This window comes from Ovis canadensis, chromosome 1 (genome assembly GCF_042477335.2).
Source record: "Ovis canadensis isolate MfBH-ARS-UI-01 breed Bighorn chromosome 1, ARS-UI_OviCan_v2, whole genome shotgun sequence".
NCBI classification, from domain to species: Eukaryota; Metazoa; Chordata; class Mammalia; order Artiodactyla; family Bovidae; genus Ovis; species Ovis canadensis.
Window position 1 is genome coordinate 40932809 of NC_091245.1, and position 26215 is coordinate 40959023.

Here is a 26215-nt window from a genome sequence, read left to right on the forward strand (position 1 = left end):
TAGACGGCAGCCCACCAGGCTCCTCTGTCCCTGGGATTCTAGGCTTCCATAATTCAGCAAGCAAGGTGACAAGAGAGTCAACTTCAGTGGCAAAGAGTACAATTCTTTTTGTATTATTCAATACAATTCAAGGTTCAAGGGAAATGTTTATAGTTTACACACTAACAATTTTCAAAATATCTTGTGTAACTTTAGAAATAAAAATAAACCTAAATTGTAGCAAGTTTGTAAATATTTTAAAGATATGTTTGGACAAAACAGAAACAAAATTCATAAATGCTATGTTGTGGCTATATTAGAACTAAGAAAAGTAACTTGTACTAACATCCTTTAACTGGTGTTAAATTGTGTTTAACATTTAGGGTGGCTCAATGGTAAAAGAATCCACCTGCCAAGCCGGAATGTGGATTTGATCCCTGGGTCAGAAAGATTCCCCTAGAGAAGGAAATGGCAACACACTCCAGTATTCTGGGAAATCCCGTGGACAGAAGAGCCTGGCAGGCTACAGTCCATGGAGTTGCAGAGCTGGACACAACTTAGCAACTAAACTAAGGCACTGTGTTTTATGTCATAACGTTAGACATGAGGCTATTACTTGCAGTTAAATTTGGTGTAAAAACATTAATTTCTGTGGTATCATTTGCACTACCATCATCTGATTCATCTTACTCATTATTACCACTATTATGTACTTATATGTGAGCAGTAGTATTTATAATACTACCACTGTTATTACTATCACAACACTTTCGCATTCCATTCAGAGGCTACTCTAAATCTAAATGCAGTAAGAAAAGCCACAGAATTAGGATACAGACCTGGGTTGAGTTCTAAATTTGTCTCCCATCAGCTGTATGACTTAAACTCACTATGTCAGTTGCCTAATGTATGACACAGGGATAACAATACCCACTCTAAATGGGGGTTGTAAGGATTAAATATATAAAAATCACCTATGTAGACCACAAATTTTAACTTTCCACTAAAATCTCCTCACTGTCAGAAAGTGATCTCCTTTCTGCTTCATGGGGAAAAGTAGAGGGCATAAAGTTTATCTCACCAATTGTTTTTCATAGACTTGTCTCTTGTCTCTACCAGGTTCTTGAAGTTGCTCTCATTCAGAGATACCAGGAGCTTCCCAAATGCCGAATCCAGTTACCTCCTTTTCAGTCCTAATTCTCTGTCCTTTCTGCTGTATTGACATGTTGACCATTCTGCATTTTGAAATGTTTTGATTTCTTGGCTTCTCTGAAGCCTTTCTTTCTAGTTCCTTTTCAATATTTTTTTTCTTTCTTATATGGAGTTTCTTTTATGGCTGGTGTGTCATGGAATGTAAGGTCAATAGCAGAAGATAGTGAGTGGTGAGTGGGTTCAGCTTGTAAGCCAAGAAAGAAGTTTAACAAAAAAAAAAGATCAATCTTGTGAAGACACAGGAGCCAAGAAGAGGATGTGCAGAAGCTGTAAAGGAGAACTGGTGCTAGAGAATGGATCAGGAGCTAGAGAGTGGCCTAAAGTAACTAGAGATAGGAATACAGGGAGCTCTACCTAATGCAATCCAACTATTTTTGCCTGATACCTTTTTCACTTTCACCTGGCTTTCTTTTCTTGGACTGGACACATAAGTAGTATAAGCAGAGACTAACAGGACTACCAAGTACAATACCTTCCACTTGTTTCCCTTGTGGCCTTTAAATATTGTCTTCTTTCCTGGACTATTTCTTGGACTTCCCTTTCAATCTACACATGCAGCCTCAGTGATCTCATCCAACCTTATTTTTAAACTACCTAGGTCTGTTACAAGTTATAGTCGGTCAATTGGGTATTTTTATCTATGTGTCCTGCAGTATTTGAAGCTCAGATATCTAAATTGAGTTTATCTTTACTTCCTAAACTGTTCCCTCTTTCAGCTGCAGCATCACTCCCTGCCCCCATCTAATCTCTCGTATTAGAAATCATGCCATTCTTAACTTCTTTCTCTTTGATGACATTCAATGAGACACCAAGATTTTTAAAAATAATTAATAATTATTTTTATTATTATGAATGCTTTTTTATACAGACCTTGAGCTAAGCACCCTATTAAGCCCTTTATATATATTACCTCATCTAATCCTCATAATGGCCCTTAATAATAGCCTTATGGGGGCTCTTATTATCTATTTCAGAGATGAAGAATCTGAGGCTTGGCATATTTGAAGTATTTACTCATGCTCTATGGGGGCCTCCCTGGTGGCTCAGATCATAAAGAATTCTCCTGCAATGCAGGAGACCTGAGTTCAATCCATGGGTCAGGAAGATCCCCTGGAGAAGGGAATGCAACCCACTCCAGTATTCTTGTCTGAAAAATCCCACGGACAGAGGAGCCTGGCAGATGACAGTCCCTGAGGTAGCAAAGAGTCAGACACAACTGAGTGACCAACACTTTCACTTTTTTTTTTCACTTTCTCGTGCTTTAAATAACTCACTCCAGTTACACAGAATTGAATTCAGATATTTTAACTCCAGATCCTACTCTGTCCACTGCTGGATTCTGCTTCTACTTTATTCCACTGTGTTTCTCTCAGAAAAATCTTATAAGTGCAGCCCCTCTTCCAGCTACAGTCACATGAGTGTACATACCTGGGCTCCAAGTAGATGGATCTGCATCGGAATCCTGGGGCCCCTGCCTACTGTGTGACTTTGGACAGGTTACCCTCTCTGCCTTCCACTCCTCATTGGTTAATAAGTGTGTGCCAACTATGTCATGAGTTGATTATAGAGTTTACAAAGAAAAAAAAAGAAAGCTTAGGTAACCCATGTAAAGCTCTATACACTTAAGACCTACGTGAAAGCTTAATCCACTTGTTATTTTTATTATTCTTCTCCATATAAGTCCTTCGAATGCTTTCACTGTCTCAGAAGGCTTCCAGTTGATCTCCCTGACATAATGCCTCTCCATTGTTGTCAGAATTGTTTTTGCAAAAGCTAAGTCTGATCTGATCATGTAATTTCTCTGCCTAGGAGCCTCTGATATTCCTTTTCTCTATGGGATTGCCTTTCATGCCATACTTAAGCGGTGACTTAAAATGAAATCAACTGCTTAAAGTGGAATGACACCTGTTACCTTTCTCATATATTTCCTGCTACTCTCCCCAGAGTAGCACATCTTTTATTGGCACCAGACTTACTGTTCCATGGGCATGCCAGTCCCTTTGATGCTTTTTGGTTTCCCTCTGTTCCCTGTTTCAGTACTTGCCCCTTATCATCTAGAAGACTGTTACCTGTTCTTCATAGCCCCTCAAGATACTTTCCCCTACATCAAAATCAGTCATCTGTCTATGTTGTTAAGAGTATCATATTCATAGTATTTTTCATGCTGAATTTAAAAATTCTGAATTTCAATGACTTTCCCCAGGGAAAAGGCCTTTTTTTGAATAAAAGTCAATCAAATCTGCTGTGCTGTAGAGTATCTGGTACATTGTAGGCCCTCAATATATATCACTGAATAAATAAACGGTCACTAAAAGTGTATCATTCTTACAGTTTTCACGTATTTGTTTTCATCACATTGTCATATAAACTTAAGATTTTGTTTGGATACCAGGGGCTGTATTGTTATCATTATTAATTGAAACTTATTAAACCTTTCCAACATTTTGCTCAATTGCAGTGCTTTAAAAATAGCCACCAATAATTTTTAAAATAAAAGCAAAAGTGAGCACATGGCTCCTGTGTTAAGAACAAGGTAATTATATAGCTCATGATAATTACCTGTGGGCATTGGTAAATACCTGGGGGTATTGGTAAATATGTTGCAGCTTGATAATTGTACTTCACTGCAGGTTCAGATTAGAGTGTTCCCTAAGTTTATCACAGAAGCTGCTATTTAAAGAGTCAGGCTAAAACCTAGAATGAGAGGAACTCTCGGGACATATAGCAGCATTTCCAAGTCTTTGCAATTTCCATCCATTTCTTTCATGTGCCAGTAACAATCAATTCAGTTAAATATTTTAAAATCAACAGATTATATTATTTCCCTGAATTCCTGGAAAACAGTTGAGCCAAAGTAATGAAGGAAGATAGTTGGTCTGAAACCTGGACCACTGTTTAACAATGAGTTAGGACTCATTAGTGGCACATTCAATCAATTTAGCATGTCACCCTCCTCCTCAGCAATTTTTAAAAAGTGGAATAGAATACACTAAAAAAATACTAGAGTATGCTGCTCCATGGAAGGGTATATTGTTCTGTGAAATCTGTTTCATTTGTATGTATGTGTGTTTACTGGTTTGTAAAGTAAAATATGTTTCCCAATGAAAGTGAAAGTCATTCAGTCATGTCCAACTCTTTGCAACCCCATGGACTTTACAGTCCGTGGAATTCTACAGGCCAAAATACTGGAGTGGGTATCCCTTCTCCAGGGGCTCTTCCCAACCCAGGGACTGAAGCCAGGTCTCCTGCTTTGCAGGCGGATTCCTTACCAGCTGAGCCACAAAGGATGCCCAAGGATACTGGAGTGGCAAGCCTATCCCTTCCCCAGCGGATCTTCCCGATCCAGGAATCAAACCAGGGTCTCTTATGTTGCAGGCGGATTCTTTACTGAGTTATGAGGGAAGCCCTATATTTCCCAGTATGGAATATATTTCCCTCTGTGGTATACATGTTTCCCACTGGTTTGAGTCAAAAAGGTTTTAAAGTCACCACTCCATAGGACACAGTAATATTGTTCAAGGAGTGGGATCAATTCCATGTAGCCACTTAATAAAATTGGTTTAATAACTTGATAACATTGAATTATGTACCACTTGGGACAAAAAACCCCAATTACATAATCAAAATCCCAAGAGCATAATCAACACCTGATTCACTCACCAGACTTGGCTTCAGAAAACATATTATTAGTTCAAAAAATCAAACCCATCTCAAAGGGAGGAACATTCACTACTACAGAAATTGTGCCCAAGAATTTGTCATAAATTCTGAAGCCAATACCAAAAAAGCAATTAGAAAAATATTTTCAGCCAAGGCAAAAAACTCTAAAATTAGACCCAGATCACTATTTTCCAGGGCAGCTCCTGATGTTTCTGCCTGCATATTTATCATATTTAATTCTTGTATAATTTTTTTCTCAAGAATGAGTCCTTATCATATAGAAACTTTTATTATTTCTGTATTCTTAATGCCTTTGTATATATTGTCTAGTACAGAAGAGACATTTTAAAATGTTTATCAAGAAAATGGTACTCATTTAGATAAATACATGTTCTCAAACTTAATGACTGACTCAAGGTCCGAGTGAATGACTGACTCAAGGTCCGAGTGAATGCTAAGCCTATTCATGTTTCTTGCTCACTTTAAAGAATATACATCTTAAAGTCTCTCAGCTCTTTGGAACAGCACTTAATTGGAGCTTACAACTCATAACTTTTAATCAAATAAATAAACTTTAGAAATTCCCTGGAGTCCAGTGGTTAGGACTTCTCGCTCTCACTGCCAAGGGCCTGGGTTCAACAATTCCTGTTTGGGGAACTAAGATCCCACAAGCAATAAAATTTAAAACCAAAATGAGACATTATTTTGATATCAAATTATCATGGATGCAAGCAGGAAAATGAGCACTCTCATACAGTGTTTGTGATGTGGGGAAAACTGAGAAAGGTAGTTTGGAAATACATATCGAAAATCTTCATATATCCTAATTTTATTAATGAAGATATATGGTTTCTAGTTCTTTGCTCAATGGAAAAAATCGCAAATCTGCAAACACGGACATGGGATATTAATCTCAGTGTGGTGTAACAGTAGATAAAGATGTCTAATACTAAACAATTAGTGATGTAACTATGGTAATTATCACAATAAAATAATATGCAGCCATGAAAAATAATGATGTTCAATTATACCGGCATAGAAATAGGCTCTGAAAATATAAAAAGCAGATAACAGCTGTAACTCTAGAATATCATTTACATTTTTTATCAAATGAAACTCATTAACCATTTTACAGTGAACTATTCAGTGTTAACTTAGTACTTTCACAATATTGGACAACTGCTGCCTCTGCCCAAATCCAAAACATTTTCATCACCCCAAAAGGAAACCTGTATCCATTAAGCAGTTGTTTCCCATTCCCTGTTCCCGCAACCCCTGGTGACTACCAGCTTCAGTTCTGTCTCTAAGGATTTACTTATCGGAACATTTCATGTAAATGTAATTGTGTAACGTGACCTTTCTTGTCTGATTTCGTTCATTAAGCATAACGTTCTGGATGTTTACCCACCTTGTAGCAGTACTTGATTTTTTTTAATACAGCTGAGTAATATTCCATTGTGCACATATGCTGGAGAAGGAAATGACAACCCGCTCCAGTGTTCTTGCCTGGAGAATCCCAGAGATAGAGGAGCCTGGTGGGCTGCCATCTATGGGGTTGCACAGAGTCAGACACGACTGAAGCGACTTAGCAGCAGCAGCAGCAGCAGCGCACATATGCTATAGTTTATTCATTAGAAGACCTTTCAGGTGCTTTCTACGCTTTGGCTATTGACAATAGTGGTACTAAGAACATGGGTGTAGTGCAGAATCATTTTAATGATACAAGTATTTGTTGGCAGAGAATAAATGCAGGAATGTTAGCAATCATTATTTTGTGATGGAGATATGACAGGTGAGTCTTTTTATGTTATTAAGAGCGTTGGGCTTTAGAATTAAGCAACCTGGCTGTTTCTTCACGTGTAAAGTGAGGGAAATAAAACTTACCTAATTGAATTATTGTGAAGAGGAAATGAAACATTTGTACTTAGACGTTTGTGGGGACACAAGTACTGAATACATAGAATGTTTTTTAAAAATCTTTTTTGTTTTCACTTTTTGGTGACATTTACTGAAAATATCTCACCCCAACGCAATAACATTGTTATTAAACAGGCTTTGGTGTTGTTTGAGAGTCTATTTGTATGCCATGAACTTAAGATGCATGTTTCTCTTTGCTCACAGTTATTTGGGCTGGTGCCAGTCAAAGGCTCCCCAACTGTTTGATGTTATAACATCGCTTTGACTTAGTTCTAAAATGTTACTCTCCCTCCAAGTTTCAATTAAAATAACGTTCCAAGTAGCGTTTTCTCCAGCCCTCTGTCATAGATCGTCTCCATTTGTCTTTGTTTCGGCACCCCTTTATGCACTGCATATGCAACCATCGAGGTTTTACATTTTAGGAAATGTACAAAAGAAACGGAGGGACGGGTCAAGGGCACAGGCTTTCTCATAGATACAGCAAGGAAAATACTCTGCCATCAGGTTTTCCCAAATATTGCCTCCGGAACATCTTTGTACTCCCTAGAAAACCTCACATTTTATTTTTCACTGCGAACTCTTAATTTCTTTGCCAAATGTGTACACGTTGAGCACGGCGGAAGGGTCACCGTCCGGGGTGGGGAGGGGCCGCCCGGGTTTGCAGGGGCTGAAGGCGCGTCGTGAGCCCCGGAGCTATCCCAGCGCGGGAGTTTCGAGGGGAGCTCGGGGACAGTTACGGTGTCACGTGGGAAGGCCGCGCGGGGACAGGCTTTTGGGGCTCGAGTGCCCCCGGGGAAGCCGGTGCCAAAGGGCCGCATACCTAGTGTCCAAACCTGGGAGTTCCCTAGGGCTTTGCGGGGAGGGGAGCGCCCGCCCGCGCCAGCACAGGTGTCCGCGGGGCGGCGCCGAGGCCCTCGCGGGAGGGCGGGAGGGGCGGGCGCTCCAGGGCTCCGGGGCCCGCGGCCCGAGGGGAGGTTCCCGCGAGGTGGTTCTGGGCTCCTCCTCGGCGCTCAGGTTTCCTCTTCCCGCCCGCCGGCTGCTGGCTGCGGCGCCGCCTCCGTCCCCCTTCTCCCTCCCTCTCCGCGGCTGGGCCCGCTCTGCGGCCTCGGCCCGCCTCGCCCCCGCCCGGGCCTCCTCCCGCTCGCTCTCTCCCTTCCCCTCGAGCCTCCGAGGAGCCCGCAGCCGCGGGGCGCCCGGGAAGATGGCGGCGGCGGGAGACGGCGGCGGCGAAGGGGGCGCGGCGGCGCCGGGGCCGGGGCCGCGCGGGCCGAGCCCCTTCTCCGAGGCGCGCGACGACGCCCGGAGCCCCGTACCCGCGGCGCTGCACCCGGAGGAGGTCGCCTCGCGGCTGCAGCGGATGCGCCGGGAGCTTAGCAACCGCAGAAAAATCCTGGTGAAGAACCTGCCCCAGGACAGCAGCTGCCAGGTACGGGGACGGGCTGCGAGGCGACGCGTCCCCGGGGGCTCCGGCGCAGCAGCTGCAGAGCAGAGCTGCCCCTTAGGTGTCCAGGCTAGTGCCCGGCGTCTGCGAGCGGTCCGGGGGAGGAGGGGTCGTGCAGAGTTACGAGCACTGTCCGTGGCTTTTGCAGAGCCCCCCGGTTTCTGAGCCCGCCGTCGCCCCGCGAGGGAGGCACGTTAAGAAACTGAGGCTCAGAGAGGCGAAGGGGCTTCTCCAAGGTCACGGGAACCCGGAGCGCTGTCTCTAAGTCCGGCCGGTTCCAGGATCGTGTGTCGCGGGAAGGGTTTGGGGGAGTAGATGAAGGAGAGTAGCGGTGGGCTGCAGAGCACAGTTTGGGTTGGGAGGGGGCGGAAACCAAGGCTTTGGGAGCACGTTGAGACGGGCGAAGGGTCCCGCAGGGTCCTCGGGACCTGGGTGTGCCATGGGGGGCGGGGTCACGGGAGAGCTAGGAGTGAGTTTTGCTGCTGTTTGGAGCACTTGCCCGAGTTTGTATGAAACAACTCTGTCCCCTCAGTTGCTAAGACCCTGGTAATAGAGGTTATCGCAGCGCTCTGGGGAGACTTGCTGCCGTCTTACTGACTCCGAGAAGGCTTCAAGATAGGTTTCTCTGCGTCTTTGAACCAAATTAACTGTTGCTTTAAGCTCTACATCTAATTGACTTTACCACCACCCCGCCCCCCGGCCCCCGCCTCCTGGATTGCCAAATTAACGGGCTCGTTTGCTCCTTGTAAGAAAACTAGAAAACACAAAGAAGCGCAACGGAGGGTGGGAGTGGGATAGAAATCACCTGTATGTTTGATACGTAAAGATAACCACTGTTAACGTGAAATACTATCTATCTTTTCATGTGTGCATTTTTTTTTAAACCAAAAAACCCCCGAATTTCTTTAGACTGTTCAGGGTTTCTTAATTGTCTAGATGTTCACGTATATTTAACGTTTAGCTAGAATTTCTATATTTTGTGGAGATGGGGAGGGTGGGCTGTCCTAGTGGTTGCAGATTTGAGGCAATTAGTGTAGCTTCCTCCTTTACTGGGATGCATGGTATTACGGGGGCGGGGTAGTGGGGGGGGGGAGGCTGCTGATTGATAATTGCAGCGGTTCTTCCATGAGATCCGTTAAATAATGAGACCAGTGCCTCGCTGCTTTGTAATTAGATCTTACATAGCCATTCACAATAAATGTGAGCATGTAACCTTGTAACCCATATGCATGAAGGGACATTTTGTTTCAAAAAAGCAATGTAAAAAAGTCTCTGTCAGTATTTGTACATCTCATCCCTCTTTCAACTCTTTCCATTATTGTCCACTTCCCCTCAGGCGGGTAATGTTTTGTAATGCTGTAAGGACAACTGCAATGGACTGATTTCATTGAAGCAACTTTCCCGTGCCCACGCAAAGAGAGGATAGCAAGTGAGCTCAGAAAGAGGGAGGCTTGGAAAAGGCAGATGGCATTAAAAAAAAACACAAAATTGAAGGAATAGTTTTATGTATAGGTAATCTAGAAGAGAGGGGAGTGTCTTGATTTCCTTTGTAGAATGTCAGCTACTTTTGCTATCACATTTCTTTGCATTAATTCTAAAAATATTTGGACCATAAATTTTAGGAATTTCTATTTTTCCTTTGCTGTTGGTATCTTTCTCATCTCCCATCTTAAGAGACTTGGAAAAAATATATCAGAGTCCAATAAATGGAATAGTTAATTACTTGTTAGTGATGGAGAGAGGTTTTATGAAAATTACACTGATTTATATTTTTGAGATAGTCTCCCTCAGTTATGAATTTATGTGTAATCTCAATTTTAGGATTTTCTGTAAGATAGATGGAATTTGAGCAAACTCTGGGAGAAAGTGAGGGACAGGGAACCCTGGCATGCTGCAATTCATGGAGTCGCAAAGAATTGGACTTGACTTGTGACCCAACAACAATGATAAGGTAGTAAGCATAAATTATCAAATGAAACTGGTATAAGATCTGTATATGTAGATGGATCTTTTACTGGCAAGTAAAGTATCTTAAATTTTTATGTTAAGTTAATTTTTATGCCAAGTTTTTTGAGAACTGAAGAGTTTCATCTGTAACCAACAAAACAAACTGTTATTAGCACCTGAAATACTGGTTCCCAGACTTGTCCTAGTCTTTATTTTTTGTATGATCATTTCTATAATGAAATATTTTAAGTATTTCTGATAATCCAGTTTTAAAATTTAAACAGATCAGTGTTAGATTACAGATAACATTTGTTTGAGTAGTGTTTTTTTTATTGTCTTTAGTACTTGTACTGTTCCTAGGTTTTCTGATAACAATCATAACTATCAATGGTCTGTGTTACATAAATAAGTAGAGTAGGCCAAATATGCTAATTTTTAAAAGCAATTAAAAGATACTTTTCTTCAAAATATTTAAAGTTAAGAATTGCTATTTTTACTAGTGCAATAAAATTAACATTTACTTGATCTACTTCTCAAGTTGGAATATTTCCATGAATGTGTTCTGCAAATATTTTATGTTTTATTTCCTATTGCTAAGTCACTTCAGTCGTGTCTGACTCTGTGCGACCCCATAGACGGCAGCCCACCAGCCTCCCCCACCCCTGGGATTCTCCAGGCAGGAACACTGGAGTGGGTTGCCATTTCCTTCTCTAATGCATGAAAGAGAAAAGTGAAAGTGAAGTCGCTCAGTCGTTTCCAACTCTTTAGCGACCCCATGGTCTGCAGCCCACCAGGCTCCTCTGTCCATGGGATTTTCCAGGCAAGAGTACTGGAGTGGGGTGCCATTCTAATTCTGATTTTACCTAGTGGCTGCATTTTACTGTCAACTTACTAGTGAAGGATTAAGTTTAATTTTATTTTGTATTGTTTAGCCAATATCACCTAGATAAACTCCTATTTATTCCTTATAAAATGACTAATATGGTTAAAAATAGTTTAAAGACTACTTTTTGTCCAGTTTCTAAGTAATGAGATATTTTAAATACCCAAATTATTGCTCTGTTCTAGGAGAAACTATGTTGATTCATTCATTTATTTGGTAATATCACATTAAGGATCAAAGTCATTCCTAACTTGAGTTCTCAAACTGTATAGTCATGTTTCTAGAAATGCTGTGTTGGTGATTGATCAGTAGGAGCCCAATGATTTCTTATCATTTTGAAAACGTGGACATTTTCTTAATTAAAAATAGTTTTCTTAAATCTTACTCATCTTTTGTTTAATTTTAGGTATAAGAGATTTACAATACCATCCCACAGCTATACTGTTCCTATGATTAGAAGACATACAATGTTATTTTTAAGTTCAAGCTTTTAAAGGTACAAATATCAAATACCTTACAGTAGTAGAAATACTTGCTCTAAAAAAAGGAGCACATTGAGAACTAGTAAGTTCTCAAAAGAATAGTTACCGCCATCAGTCAGGTGCTGCCTGGTGATTGTATGCTTTCTGGAGTCCTCGCAGCCCTCTGTGTTCTCATAGCTTCAACTCTGGTTCATATCCTTTTCATTTCTTGCACAAGTTTGCAACTTTTCTGTTTATTGCCTACTCTCATTACTGTGCTGTCTTCTATGTTTTAGCCCATCCTGTTCCATTTCCCTGAGAGAGCGTCCCAAAGCGCAGATCTGACCATGTCACTCTCCTATTAAAACAACAACAAATCTTTGGCTCCCCCTTCCCGTTCCCAACACTGATTCTCAAACTTTCCTTCAATTCTCCATTATTGGTCTCTTTTCCTCAATTTGTAAGGAACAGTGAACCTGAATTAGCCTACTGCAAGAGCGAAATTCCTTTGAAGCTTCATGTTCTGTCTGAAAAATTCACATTGATTTTATGTTCTAGTAAAGTTGGATTTAATATAAAAACAATGACTTAAACTCAGTTAACTTCCCTCCAGATCTTTTTTTCATAAACTTGGCACTTAAGGAAGAGCCACTGTCTTTATCCTGTGATTTTCCATACTCTGGTGTTACCATGGAGTACTCAGACATCACTTGAGAAGCATGACATACTAGGATAGAAATGTAAGGCTCTAGCTTTATGTGACTTGGCCCCTGCCTACGTTTCTAGTCTCATTTTTTTATTGGTCCTGCCCTGGATTCAACTCTAATTTTTTAGAGCTACCTCAATCCCTGAGTACTCCATGCCACTGTGATATGATATTTATAGTTATGTCTTTGAATGTATGTGTTTTGGAATGTAATTGTAGTGATTGATTTATTATGACTAATATTTACAATATTTATTTATAATGAATAATAACGATGCTGTGAACACTGGTTCTTATTCACTGTAGCCATTGTGTGTATGTGTATGTCCATATGTATGAATAGTCTTTTGCAACTCTGACTTTAGAATTTTGATTAGTTAAGGTAGTGCCCTAAAACATGGACTTTTAAATTGTATGTCTATAAATTGTGTATATTTTATGATTAACCTGTTTCTGGTTCAGTAGCATTGTTACTAGGGTTTCAAAATGGAGAAACAGTGATATTTATTTCCTGTATTGTTTGAGTTCACTCAGGTTTCTTTCTTACCTATCGTCTGTGTGTATTTTGTCTTTGTTGTATTTATTTTAAAATCTGAAAGACATTGAGTAATTAGAAAATGTGAAGTACTTGGATAATAGCCAGGATTGGTAAATAGAAAAAACACTCTGTTGTCTTACTTTGGATATTAGTAACTTTCATTTCATGGCCAGTAGAAGGGGGAAAAATGGAAACCGTGAGAGACTTTATTTTCTTGGGCTCCAGAATCACTGCAGGTGGTGACTGCAGCGATGAAATTAAAAGACATTTGTTTCTTGAAAGAAAAGCTATGACCAACCTAGACAGCATATTAAAAAGCAGAGACATTACTTTGTCAACAAAAGTCCGTCTAGTCAAAGCTATAGTGTTTCCAGTAGTCATGTATAGATACGAGAGTTGGACCATAAAGAAACCTGAGTGCCAAAGAATTGATGCTTTTGAAGTGTGGAGTTGGAGAAGACTCCTGAGAGTCCCTTGGACTGCAAGGAGATCCAACCAGTCCATCCTAAAGGAAATCAGTTCTGAATATTCATTGGAAGGACTGATGCTGAAGCTGAAACTCCAATACTTTGGCCACCTGATGTGAAGAACTGACTCATCTGAAAAGACCCTGATGCTGGGAAAGATTGAGGGCAGGAGGAGCAGGGAGGGGATGACAGAGGATGAGATGGTTGGATGGCATCACCGACTCGATTGACATGAGTTTGAGCAAGCTCCGGGAGTTGGTGATGGACAGGAAAGCCTGGTGTGCTGGTGTCCATGGGGTCACAAAGAGTCAGAAACAGCTGAGCAACTGAACTGAACTTTGATTTCAAAGTGCTCTATTATGGTAGTCAACTGAGAAGCTTGATGGTTAATTCATGGAGGCCCATTTGAAAACATAGCACTTTTTTAGAATAACAAACCACCAAATGTAGGAAACTCTGGGTGATTTTCTCCTTAAATGCTGTTTATTCCGACCTTGTTTTTTATGTTAGTCAGAAACCAATAGAGTTTTCTCACATACTTTGTGTTCTTTAACTGTGGGATTTAAAAATATACCTTATTTGTTTTCTCTAACAATATATTCAGTAATTATTGCCTCGTTTTAAGCTGGGGCTGTTAATTCATCACTTTTTCCTGGCAATACCAGGATGTTTTTACATTATAAAATCAATTCTTTTTCTTACTGAGGATGTCATTTTACTTACTTCAAAAGTTACTTTTCTTAGTATAGTGGTTTCTACTACTTAGAAGTTACCTATTGCATTTTCTTTTTTTAGTGTAATCACAATTGACTTAGGGGTTCTACATATTTCCTGGGTCTCAGTGTAACAGGGACACTGAAAGCTGCTAAAAGAATATATTTCTACATTTCTGGGACACCACTGGCTCAGTGAATTTCTTGGCAGAAATTCTTAAAAAGTGTTTCAGCAATGCTTATTCTTGCTCTAAAAACACATTTGAGAAGAGTGCTTTGTGGTTAGCATCACAATGCTGAGTGTTAATGAGCAATCTAGAGAAGTTTCAGGTGATTTATAGACCATTCCCTAATTAATGAATGAGTTATGCTTATAAGTTAATTTTGGACTTGCAACGTGTTTTCCCATAGAAGTAGGTGGTATTTAGCTTTGCTGGTTAGCATTTTAACATTTACTTAAGCTATGATGCTTCTAAAGTGTAAGATTACTCTAAATAGTACAATAATATCTGGTTAGCTTTGTGCTGGAGCAGAGACTTCCAGTTTCCAGTCATTGATGGGCGCACCTGTGTCTTATGTGAGACGCTCAAGAAGGGGCTGCATTTAAGGGAACTGTTCTTTAAATAAATAAGATTCAGAAGATCAGGGCAGCCTTAAATGAGATCAACTCCAATCAAAGGCTGTTGCTGCTAACAGGGTTACTAACCCCCTGAGTTTTGTCTCTTGATTCTTCTATTTGCACTCACTGTCCCTGTGTTACAGCCAGTAACCCTTAAGGGTCTCCAGGGCTCATGTTTCATCTGTGGGCAATAAGCTTTGTGCTTAGCCCAGCTAGAACAGGCTAATGAAAGAAAATTAAAATATAAATACAGAAAACCAAATCATCTATAAATTTAAAGATCTATAATTGCTTATTAGAAATCCTGGGTGTGTTTTTACTTTGTTTGCCTAAGAAGCAGTTGTCTTACTGACAGGGGATAGTGTTCAGTGAGGTTACTTATGAGAAGTGGGAAGATCAGACCACTTAGAACACGTGTGTGTATTATCAATTTTGGCTCATGATTATCTGCAGAAGACCGTCCTTGGTTGCTATACCGAATATCTTCCAGTTGTGTTTCCAGACCTTTCTCCACCCTTATCACCTGCTTTGTGTCCTTGGAGGCTGACTTTGCTGTGGGTTGCACTAACAGGGCTCTCTCATTCTCTGGTTTCCGATTGCATTTGGCCAAACCTCTAGTGGGAGATCAAAGGGTGGAGGAGAGAAAGAGTGAGGCAGTTCCCTATCTTTATTCAGCCAGTTCCCTATCTTCCAGGTTACCTGGGGCTTGGTTGTTTCCTCTTTCAGAGGTCACAGTTTCTTTCCAGTGGGCCTCTACATGCAACTAGAGGTGGCTCAGCTGGTAAAGAATCCGCCTGCAATGCGGGAGACCTGGGTTCAATCCCTGGGTTGGGAAGATCCCCTGGAGAAGCGAATGGCAACCCACTCCAGTATTCTGGCCTGGAGAATTCCACGGACTGTATAGCCCATGGGGTCGCAAGGAGTCAGACACGACTGAGCTACTTTCATTTTTATTCAACTAGGCTACCTGGGTGGTTGTAATCACTCCCCTTGCCTAATTAGGCCTGGGGGTTATAGCGGACTGACTGTTGCTAACCATGGGCTTTCTGTGAACTCTTAAAGATAGTCTCTTTCAAAAATTCTCTCCAGCTACTTAGGTTTTGAGTGTGCCATCTGTTTCTTGCTCAGACCCTGATGCTGTTGCCTACCTTCTCAGTCTCCTTTTTACTTCTTGTTTTTCCTAATAGCGCCCAGATCTTTCTCTGAGGACCTACCCCTCCCTTATTTAGTGATGTGATTTGACTGGGTTTGCTCTCTGTCCCCATCTGTGCGAGTGACATAACCAATGAACAGAATTCTTTGCTTTGCCATTGTAATTGTTTAAAGGATGGGCAATAACCTGGACCTACGCCAGTCAGCACAGGGGAGTCCCTTGGCCATGGTGATTATTTCAGCCTGGTATAATAAAGAAGCTTAGGACTTTGGTTGTTAAGGTAAGTAATTCTTTCTTACCTTACCTCTGGAATATGAATGCAGAGACTCATTGCTCTGATTCAGCTGACATTATGAGGACAAAGGAGAATTGACCTGAAAAGAAAGAAAGAAGGAAAAAGAGTAGAGAAGCTGAGCTAGAACCCTGGTCAAACTGTGTCTAAAACTTGACCTACCTTTGAATTTCTTAGTTATGTAAGAGTCTAACTTCCCTTCTCCTGCCCTCAATCTTTCCCAGCATATCAGGGTCTTTTTCAATGAGTCAGCTATTCACATCAGGTGACCAAAGTATTGGGGCTTCAGTATTAGTCCTTCCAAAGAATATTCAGAGTTAATTTCCTTTAGGATTGACTGGTTTCATCTCCTTGCTGTCTAAGGACTCTTAAAAGTCTTCTCCAGCACCACAGTTGGAAAGCATCATTTCTTTGTTGTTCAGCCTTCTTTATGGTCCAACTGTCACATCCATATAGGACTACTGGAAAAAGCATGGCTTTGACTATACGAACCTTTGTTGACAATTTGTTGGCAAAGTGATGTCTCTGCTTTTTAATATGCTATCTAGGTTTGTCATAACGTTTCTTTTTCCAAGTGGATCTTATGTTATTACAACCAATAGTATCCTAAATAATACAGAATTTTAATTTAAAAAACATGAAACCTTAGTGGAAAGGATGGCAGAAGACATTTTATCTAACCCTTTTGTTGAATAGTGTGTTAGTTGCTCTGTCTTGTCTGGCTCTTCACAATGCCATAAACTGTCGCCCACCAGACTCTTCTGTCCATGGAATTCTCCAGGCAAGAATACTGGAGTGGGTTGCCATGCCCTTCTCCAGGGGATCTTCCTGACCCAAGGACTGAACTCGGGTCTCCTGCATTGCATGAATACGATTTGCAGGGTCCTAAACACATGGATTCCAGCACATTTTTAACACGTTTAGTCTCAAATCACTTCTTTGTAAGATATCCTGCTCCATTTTCAGACAGCTTTTGTTGTTATAAATGTCTTTTTTATATTAAATATATAAAATCTATTTCCCTAAAATTTTGATTTCTTGATCCAACTTTTCTCCTCTCGTAGCATGGAGAAATTATGGTATTCTCTTTTTTAACTTATAACCTTGCTTCCTTCAAACCACTCGATTTAGAACATGAGTCTGAGTTGCCTCACCGTCTTGTTTTTTTTTTTCTCTAAACACACACACGACTATCATTTTGTTGTTGGATCTCTTAAAATGTGGCACTCAGAGTTGAGTATGGTAGTCTAGCTGAGATCTCCTTGATAATAACCTTTGTTTATTGGAGGCCTGTTGTGGCGCAGTGGTAAAGAATTCGACTGCCAGCGCTGGAGATGTGGATTCAATCCCTGGATTGGTATCCCCTGCAGAAGTAATGGCAACCCACTCCAGTATTCTTGCCTGGAGAATCCTGTGGACAGAGGAGACTGGAGGGCTACAGTCCATGGGGTGGCACAAGAGTTGGACAGGATTTAGCGACTAAACAACTGTGGCTAGGCACTGTGCTGCTTTTGCATTGTGTTTAATCCTTTTTTCAAGGCTGTAAGATCAGAATTTTTTAATGCTCATTTTATTGATAGGGAAACAGAGATGCAAAATTAACGTCAAGCAGTCTGTGCAGTCATTCAGCGTATTGGTAGAGTGGAGAAAAGCTAATGTCTTTTTGATTCCAAAATTATATTCTTAACCCACACTGTGTTATGATTGTAATTCCCATACATACAGTAGATCCTAAGTGTTTCAAAGGACAGGGATTATGTAATATTTACCTCGGTGTCACCAGTGTTTAACCTAGAAGCTGACACATTGTTCCAAGGGAAGTTTAAAACAGAAGGAGACTACCCACCTCTTTGTTCTAAAATGCTATGCTTCTGTTAATGTGTCTGGCACATGGCAGGCTTTCAGGATTAGTTTGTAAGATGAACACATATTGCATTGTAAGATTGCGTTAGCTTTTTTGGCAGTGAACTCCATTCACATATAATTATTCTATCAGTCAACTGTTTATGGCTTCTGAATAGGTGGAAAGCTGTAAACCCTCTCTCAGGAAAAGTTCTAACGTTCATGGGCAGGTCGCTCACTTGTGTTGGACTCTTTGTGACCCCATGGACTTATACAGTCCATGGAATTCTCCAGGTCAGAATACTGGAGTGGGTAGCCTTTCCCTTCTCCAGGGGATTTTCCCAACGCAGGGATTGAACCGGGGTGTCCTGCATTGCAGGCGGATTCTTTACCGTCTGAGCCACAAGGGAAGCCCAAGAATACTGGAGTGGGTAGCCTATCCCTTCTCCAGCAGGTCTTGAACTGGGCTCTCCTGCATCTTTATCAACTGAGCTATTGGGGAATCCCCTCTAATGTTCATAGGCACATAGAAATCTGCATGTAATTTAAAGGTGCTGTGGATCTCTTGCGATTTGCCTCTGATCTCATTCTGGGAGATTTTATACCTAGTCTGAGTAACACCTTCCCACACTGTTATAATTTTGATCATGTTTTTGGGACTTCACCTGAGTATGGACCACTAGAACAGGTCCAAAGCTGCTTCTTGAGAAAAGTTTTCAGCGGAAACTTCTGTGGGCCACACTTACGCATAGGTGGCACTGTCCTCTTTCTGGGCAAAAAATAAATCAGGCTTCTTAATTTTCTTTCTAAGAAAGTTACCTATCACTTAATGTTTGATGTCAGTGATCATTGTTCTCTGGTTATGCAGTGTTACTAACATTTTACATAGTATGCCTGGCACAGAGTAGATGTTCAGAATTTTTTTTCTTAGAGTCTGAGATACTCTAATGTATTATTTCCCACTTAACATGTGTGGATGCAAAGGTTTCTCTTTTAAAAACATATCAAGACTACTCACAGTAACTATTGCTATGATAAATTTTTTCTGTGTTAGATTTCTGAGTCCTAACTTATTGTGTGTCCCTAAATTTGTTTTCTAGGCATTTGATGCTTAATTTTGAGCTTATTTACCATCATTATCTTTAGATTTGCTTCATCCTTATGCTTGTACATATGCTTTGTGAGTCTGAAGCTTTCTGTTAAACCTTTGTTACCAAAATAGCATTAGAATTGCAGAAGAGAGTTCCAGAAGAACATCCGTTTCTGCTTTATTGACTATGCCAAAGCCTTTGACTGTGTGGATCACAATAAACTGTGGAAAATACTGAAAGAGATGGGAATACCAGACCACCTGACCTGCCTCTTGAGAAACCTATATGCAGGTCAGGAAGCAACAGTTAGAACAGGACATGGAACAATAATAGACTGGTTCCAAATAGGAAAAGGAGTACGTCAAGGCAGGGTGTATATTGTCACCCTGCTTATTTAACTTTTATGCAGAGTACATCATGAGAAATGCTGGGCTGGAGGAAGCACAAGCTGGAATCAAGATTGCCGGGAGAAATATCAATCACCTCAGATATGCAGATGACACCACCCTTATGGCAGAAAGTGAAGAGGAGCTAAAAAGCCTCTTGATGAAAGTGAAAGACGAGGGTGAAAAAGTTGGCTTAAAGCTCAGCATTCAGAAAACGAAGATCATGGCATCTGGTTCCATTACTTCATGGCAAATAGATGGGAAAACAGTGGAAACAGTGTCAGACTTTATTTTTTTGGGCTCCAAAATCACTGTGGATGGTGATTGCAGCCATGAAATTAAAAGACACTTGCTCCTTGGATGAAAAGTTATGACCAACCTAGATAGCATATTCAAAAGCGGAGACATTACTTTGCCAAAAAGGTCTGTCTAGTCAAGGCTATGGTTTTCCAGTAGTTATGTATGGATGTGAGAGTTCGACTGTGAAGAAAGCTGAGTGCCGAAGAATTGATGCTTTTGAACTGTGGTGTTGGAGAAGACTCTTGACAGTCCCTTGGACTGCAAGGAGATCCAACCAGTCCATTCTGAAGATCAGCCCTGGGATTTCTTTGGAAGGAATGATGCTAAAGCTGAAACTCCAGTACTTTGGCCACCTCATGGGAAGAGTTGACTCATTGGAAAAGACTCTGATGCTGGGAGGGATTGGGGGCAGGAGGAGAAGGGGACGACAGAGGATGAGATGGCTGGATGGCATTGCTGACTCAATGGATGTGAGTTTGGGTGAACTCTGTGAGTTGGTGATGGACAGGGAGGCCTGGCGTGTTGCAGTTCATGGGGTCGCAAAGAATCAGACACGACTGAGCGACTGAACTGAACTGAGCCTGTATTTGCACAAATATTCTTTGCCTCTTTCCTGCCATTGCCTTTCACCCAACCCTACCTCACTTCCTTTACCCTAGCCAATCAGTTTTTATATTTTTCCTTAAGCTACTATAGTGATTATCTGCTTGTAGTTCCCAGCTTGCCTTTATTTCCTGAACTTTGAATCTTCTATTACCCTCAAGTTCAGCTGCTTGCTTTTGATTTCAGATTAGTCTCCATCTCTCTGACTTTATATCTTGTTAGTTTTTTGCATCCTGATCTAGAATAGAAGTAACAGCAATAAACAAGAACATGTGAATCTGGGAAGTTTTAAATTTTGAAATAATCACAAACTTACAGAAAAGTTATAAGTACAAAGAACTTATTTTTCCTGAGCTGTTTGAGAGAGTACTGACCTACTTTCTATCAACCTGAGGACTTTTATTGTGTATTTCATACAAATATGGACTTTCTCCAGCATAAACACATCATTACCGTGAAACTTTGTGAAACTACCATGAAAAAGTTGGCTTAAAACTCAACATTTAAAAAACTAAGATCATGGCATCCAGTCCCATCACTTCATGGTAAATAGATGGGGAAACAATGGAAACAGTGAGAGACTTTATTTTCTTCGGCTCCAAAATCACTGCAGATGGTGACTGCAACCATGAAATTAAAAGACTCTTGCTCTTTGGAAGAAAAGCTATGACCAACCTAGACAGTATATTAAAAAGCAGAGACACTACTTTGTCAACAAAGGTCCATCTTGTCAAAGCTATAGTTTTTCCAGTTGGACCATAAAGCTGAGTGCTGAAGAATTGATGCTTTTGAACTGTGGTGTTGGAGAAGACTCGAGAGTTCCTTGAACTGCAAGAAGATCCAACCAGTCCATCCTAAAGGAAATCAGTCCTGAATATTCATTGGAAGGACTGATGTTGAAGCTGAAACTCCAATACTTTGGCCACCTGATGCGACGAACTCACTCACTGGAAAAGACCCTGATGCTGGGAAAGACTGAAGGCAGAAGGAGAAGGGGGCGACAGAGGATGAGACGGTTGGATGGCATCACTGACTCGATAGACATGAGTTTGAGTAGGCTCTGGGAGTACTGCAGTCGATGGGGTCTCAAAGTGTCGGACACGACTGAACAACTGAACTGAACCATGAAACTAAAAACACTACCATCTAGTCTTCAGATCATGTTTAAATTTTGCCTGTTTTCCCATTAATACCTTTTATAGTGAAAGGATCCAGTTCAGATTCACATATTGCACTTAGTTGTGTTGTCTTAGTCTTCAGTCTAAAATAACTTGTCTTTTTACAATTTCAACCCTTTCAAAGATTACAGGTCAGTTACTTTCTAGAGTGTCCTTCTGTTTGGACATTCTTTATAATTAGATTAGTTCTGCATAATTAGATTCATGTTATGCAGCCTTGGCAGGAACATCACAGGGTGGTACATGTTGTAGAATTTTCCCATTGTTGGTAAAGTTATCTTGACCCCTCTGGCTTTTTAAAAAGTGGCATCTGCCGGGCTTCTACAAGCAGATTTGTAATTCTGTTTGTAATTAATAAGGATTTTGAGATGACATACTTCAATTAAAACTCAGTTAAAACTGGCATACCTCATCTTAGTGTGCTTTGCTTTATTAGCACTTCGCAGATATTGCATTTTCTTTACAAATTGAAAGTTTATCAAGCAAGTTTCTCAGCCCCATTTTCCCAACAGTATTTGCTCACGTCATGTCTCTGTATCACATTTTGGCAATTTTTGTAGTGTTTCCAACTTTTTCATTGTTACATTTGTGATGATGAACTGTGATCAGTGATCTTTGGCACTACTGTAAAGAGTATGATGTGCTAAAGCCTCAGATGATGGATAGCAATTTTTTAGCAAGTTCAGTTCAGTTGCTCAGTCGTGTCCCACTCTGCGACCCCATGAACCAGAGCACACCAGGCCTCCCTGACCATCACCAACTTTTGGAGCTTACCCAAACTCATGTCCATTGAGTCGGTGATGCCATCTAACCATCTCATCCTCTGTCATCCCCTTTCCCTCCTGCCTTCAGTCTTTCCCAGCATCAGGGTCTTTTCCAGTGAGTCAGTTCTTCGCATCAGGTGGCCAAAATACTGGAGTTTCAGCTTCAACATCAGTCCTTCCAATGAACACCCAGGACTGATCTCCTTTAGGATGAACTGGTTGGATCTCCTTGCAGTCCAAGGGACTGTTAAGAGTCTTCTTCAACACCACCGTTCAAAAGCATCAATTCTTCTGTTCTCAGCTGTCTTCACAGTCCAACTCTTACATCCATACATGACCACTGGAAAAATCATAGCCTTGACTAGACGGACCTTTGTTGACAAAGTAATGTCTCTTTTTTTAATATGCTGTCTAGGTTGGTCATAACTTTCTTTCCTAGGAATAAGCGTCTTTTAATTTCATGGCTGCAGTCACCATCTGCAGTGACTTTGGAGCCCAGAAAAATAAAGTCTCTCACTGTTTCCACTGTTTCCCCATCTATTTGCCATGAAGTGATAGGACTGGATGCCATGATCTTCATTTTCTGAATGTTGAGCTTTAAGCCAACTTTTTCACTCTCCTCTTTCACTTTCATCAAGAGGCTTTTTAGTTCCTCTTCACTTTCTGCCATAAGGGTGGTGTCATCTGCATACCTGAGGTTATTAATATTTCTCCCGGCAATCTTGATTCCAGCTTGTGCTTCCTCCAGCCCAGCGTTTCTCATGATGTACTCTGCATATAAGTTAAATAAGCAGGGTGACAATATACAGCTTTGATGTACTCCTTTTCCTATTTGGAACCAGTCTGTTTTTCCATGTCCAGTTCTAACTGTTGCTTTCTTACCTGCATACAGGTTTCTCAGGAGGCAGGTCAGGTGGCCTGGTATTCCCGTCTCTTTCAGAATTTTCTACAGTTAAGTATTTTTAAATTATGTGCTGTTTTAAGACAATGCTACTGCACACTTAATATATGGCAGTATAGTGTAAACATAACTTTCTTATGCACTGGGAAGGCACAAAAAAATGTGTCTCACTTTGGATATTCACTTTATTGAGTGATTTGGAACCAAACTTACAGTATCTCTGAGGTATGCCTTAATTCCCTTTCCGGTGTTCAATTCATTAATTTATTACTTTCTATCAAAAGTACACTCTTGGTTTCCTATGTTGTTCAGTGAATTATTTTCCATTACTCTCCATTACTTACTTTTATGCCTTAATTGTTTTACATTTGGACAGTGGGAGCTTCTTTAAGCTGGCTCCTATTTCCTTTTTTAAATAAACTTTTCATATTGGAATAATTTTTGATTTACAGAAATAGTTATAAAGGTAGTCCATGGAGTTCCCATATATTCTTTACCCAATTTTCCCTAATGTCAAATCTTGTAATCAAGGTAAACTAGTCAAGAATAAGGAAGTCACGTTGGTCCATTATTATTAACTAAACTATAGACTTTGCTTGGATTTCATTTGTTTTTTCACTTACGTCCTTTTCCTGTTGCAGGTTACAATGCAGGGTACCACATTCAGTTATCACATCTCCTTAGTCTTCATTAGGCACCCCCTTCTTAGTCTTTTCTTTGTTTCTCATGACTTGATAATTTGGTCAGAAATTTTTAAGAATGCCCTTCACCTTGGGTTTGTATAATTTTATTATGGGAGATCAGGGTTATGGAATTTGGGGAAGAATTCCACAGAGGTGAAGTCCACTTCTGATCACGTTGTTTGATGGGGTACATGGCATCAACATGACTTCTACTGGTGATGTTAACCTTGATCAGTTCAGTTCAGTTCGGTCACTCAGTCATGTCCGACTCTTTGCGACCCCGTGAATTGCAGCATGCCAGGCCTCCCTGTCTATCACCATCTCCCGGAGTTCACTCAGACTCACGTCCATCGAGTCCGTGATGCCATCCAGCCATGTCATCCTCGGTCGTCCCCTTCTCCTCCTGCCCCCAATCCCTCCCAGCATTAGAGTCTTTTCCAATGAGTCAACTCTTCGCATGAGGTGGCCAAAGTACTGGAGCTTCAGCTTTAGCATCATTCCTTCCAAAGAAATCCCAGGGCTAATCTTCAGAATGGACTGGTTGGATCTCCTTGCAGTCCAAGGGACTCTCAAGAGTCTTCTCCAACACCACAGTTCAAAAGCATCAGTTCTTCGGTGCTTAGCTTTCTTCACAGTCCAACTCTTACATCCATACATGCCCACAAGAAAAACCATAGCCTTGACTAGACGGACGTTAGTCGGCAAAGTAATGTCTCTGCTTTTGAATATACTATCTAGGTTGGTCATAACTTTTCTTCCAAGGAGTAAACGTCTTTTAATTTCATGGCTGCAGTCACCATCTGCAGTGATTTTGGAGCCCCCAAAAATAAAGTCTGACACTGTTTCCCCATCTATTTCCCATGAAGTGATGGGACCGGATGCCATGATCTTCGTTTTCTGAATGTTGAGCCTTAAGCCAACTTTTTCACTCTCCTCTTTCACTTTCATCAAGAGGCTTTTGAGTTCCTCTTCACTTTCTGCCATAAGGGTGGTGTCATCTGCATATCTGAGGTGATTGATATTTCTCCTGGCAATCTTGATTCCAGCTTGTGTTTCTTCCAGTTCAGTGTTTCTCATGATGTACTCTGCATATAAGTTAAATAAGCAGGGTGACAATATACAGCCTTTTTTTTTTTTTTTTTTTAATATACAGCCTTGACATACTCCTTTTCCTATTTGGAACCAGTCTGTTTTTCCATGTCCTGTTCTAACTGTTGCTTCCTGACCTGCATATAGGTTTCTCAAGAGGCAGGTCAGGTGGTCTGGTATTCCCATCTCTTTCAGAATTTTCCACAGTTTATTGTGATCCACACAGTCAAAGGCTTTGGCATAGTCAATAAAACAGAAATAGATGTTTTTCTGGAACTCTCTTGCTTTTTCAATGATCCAGTGGATGTTGGCAGTTTGATCTCTGGTTCCTCTGCCTTTTTGAAAACCAGCTTGAACATCAGGGAGTTCACGGTTCACGTATTGCTGAAGCCTGGCTTGGAGAATTTTGAGCATTACTTTACTAGCGTGTGAGATGAGTGCAATTGTGCAGTTCTTTGAGCATTCTTTGACATTGCCTTTCTTTGGGATTGGAATGAAAACTGACCTTTTCCAGTCCTGTGGCCACTGCTGAGTTTTCCAAATGTGCTAGCATATTGAGTGCAGCACTTTCACAGCATCATCTTTCAGGATTTGAAACAGCTCAACTGGAATTCCATCACCTTCACTAGCCTTATTCATAGTGATGCTTTCTAAGGCCCACTTGACTTCACATTCCAGGATGTCTGGCTCTAGATTAGTGATCGCATCATCATGATTCTCTAGGTCGTGAAGACCTTTTTTGTACAGTTCTTGCGTGTATTCTTGCCACCTCTTCTTAATATCTTTTGCTTCTGTTAGGTCCATACCATTTCTGTCCTTTATCGAGCCCATCTTTGCATGCAGTGTTCCCTTGGTATCTCTCATTTTCTTGAAGAGATCTCTAGTCTTTCCCATTCTGTTGTTTTCCTCTATTTCTTTGCATTGATCGCTGAGGAAGGCTTTCTTGTCTCTTCTTGCTATTCTTTGGAACTCTGCATTCAGATGCTTATATCTTTCCTTTTCTCCTTTGCTTTTTGCCTCTCTTCTTTTCACAGCTATTTGTAAGGCCTCCCCAGACAGCCATTTTGCTTTTTTGCATTTCTTTTCCATGGGGATGGTCTTGATCCGTGTCTCCTGTACAGTGTCATGAACCTCATTCCATAGTTCATCAGGCACTCTATCTATCAGATCTAGGCCCTTAAATCTATTTCTCACTTCCACTGTATAATCATAAGGGATTTGATTTAGGTCATACCTGAATGGTCTAGCGGTTTCCCCTATTTTCTTCAATTTGAGTCTGAATCTGGTAATAAGGGGTTCATGATCTGAGCCACAGTTAGCTCCTGGTCTTGTTTTTGTTGACTGTATAGAGCTTCTCCATCTTTGGCTGCAAAGAATATAATCAATCTGA

At 40.8% G+C, this 26215-nt stretch overlaps 1 protein-coding gene across 2 annotated transcripts in view; it reads left to right on the forward strand.

The window, feature by feature from the left end:
* Positions 1–7751: 7751 nt before the first annotated feature.
* The window catches only part of RAVER2 (ribonucleoprotein, PTB binding 2), a 146196-nt gene continuing 127732 nt past the window's right edge, over positions 7752–26215 (forward strand). The window contains exon 1 of one of the 2 annotated variants that reach the window (XM_069593758.1): positions 7752–8194. In XM_069593758.1, the coding sequence (XP_069449859.1) occupies positions 7970–8194 (225 nt within the window). In that variant the 5' untranslated portion in view covers positions 7752–7969. The remainder of the gene's footprint in view (positions 8195–26215) is intronic. The other variant, XM_069593767.1, reaches the window with a different exon arrangement.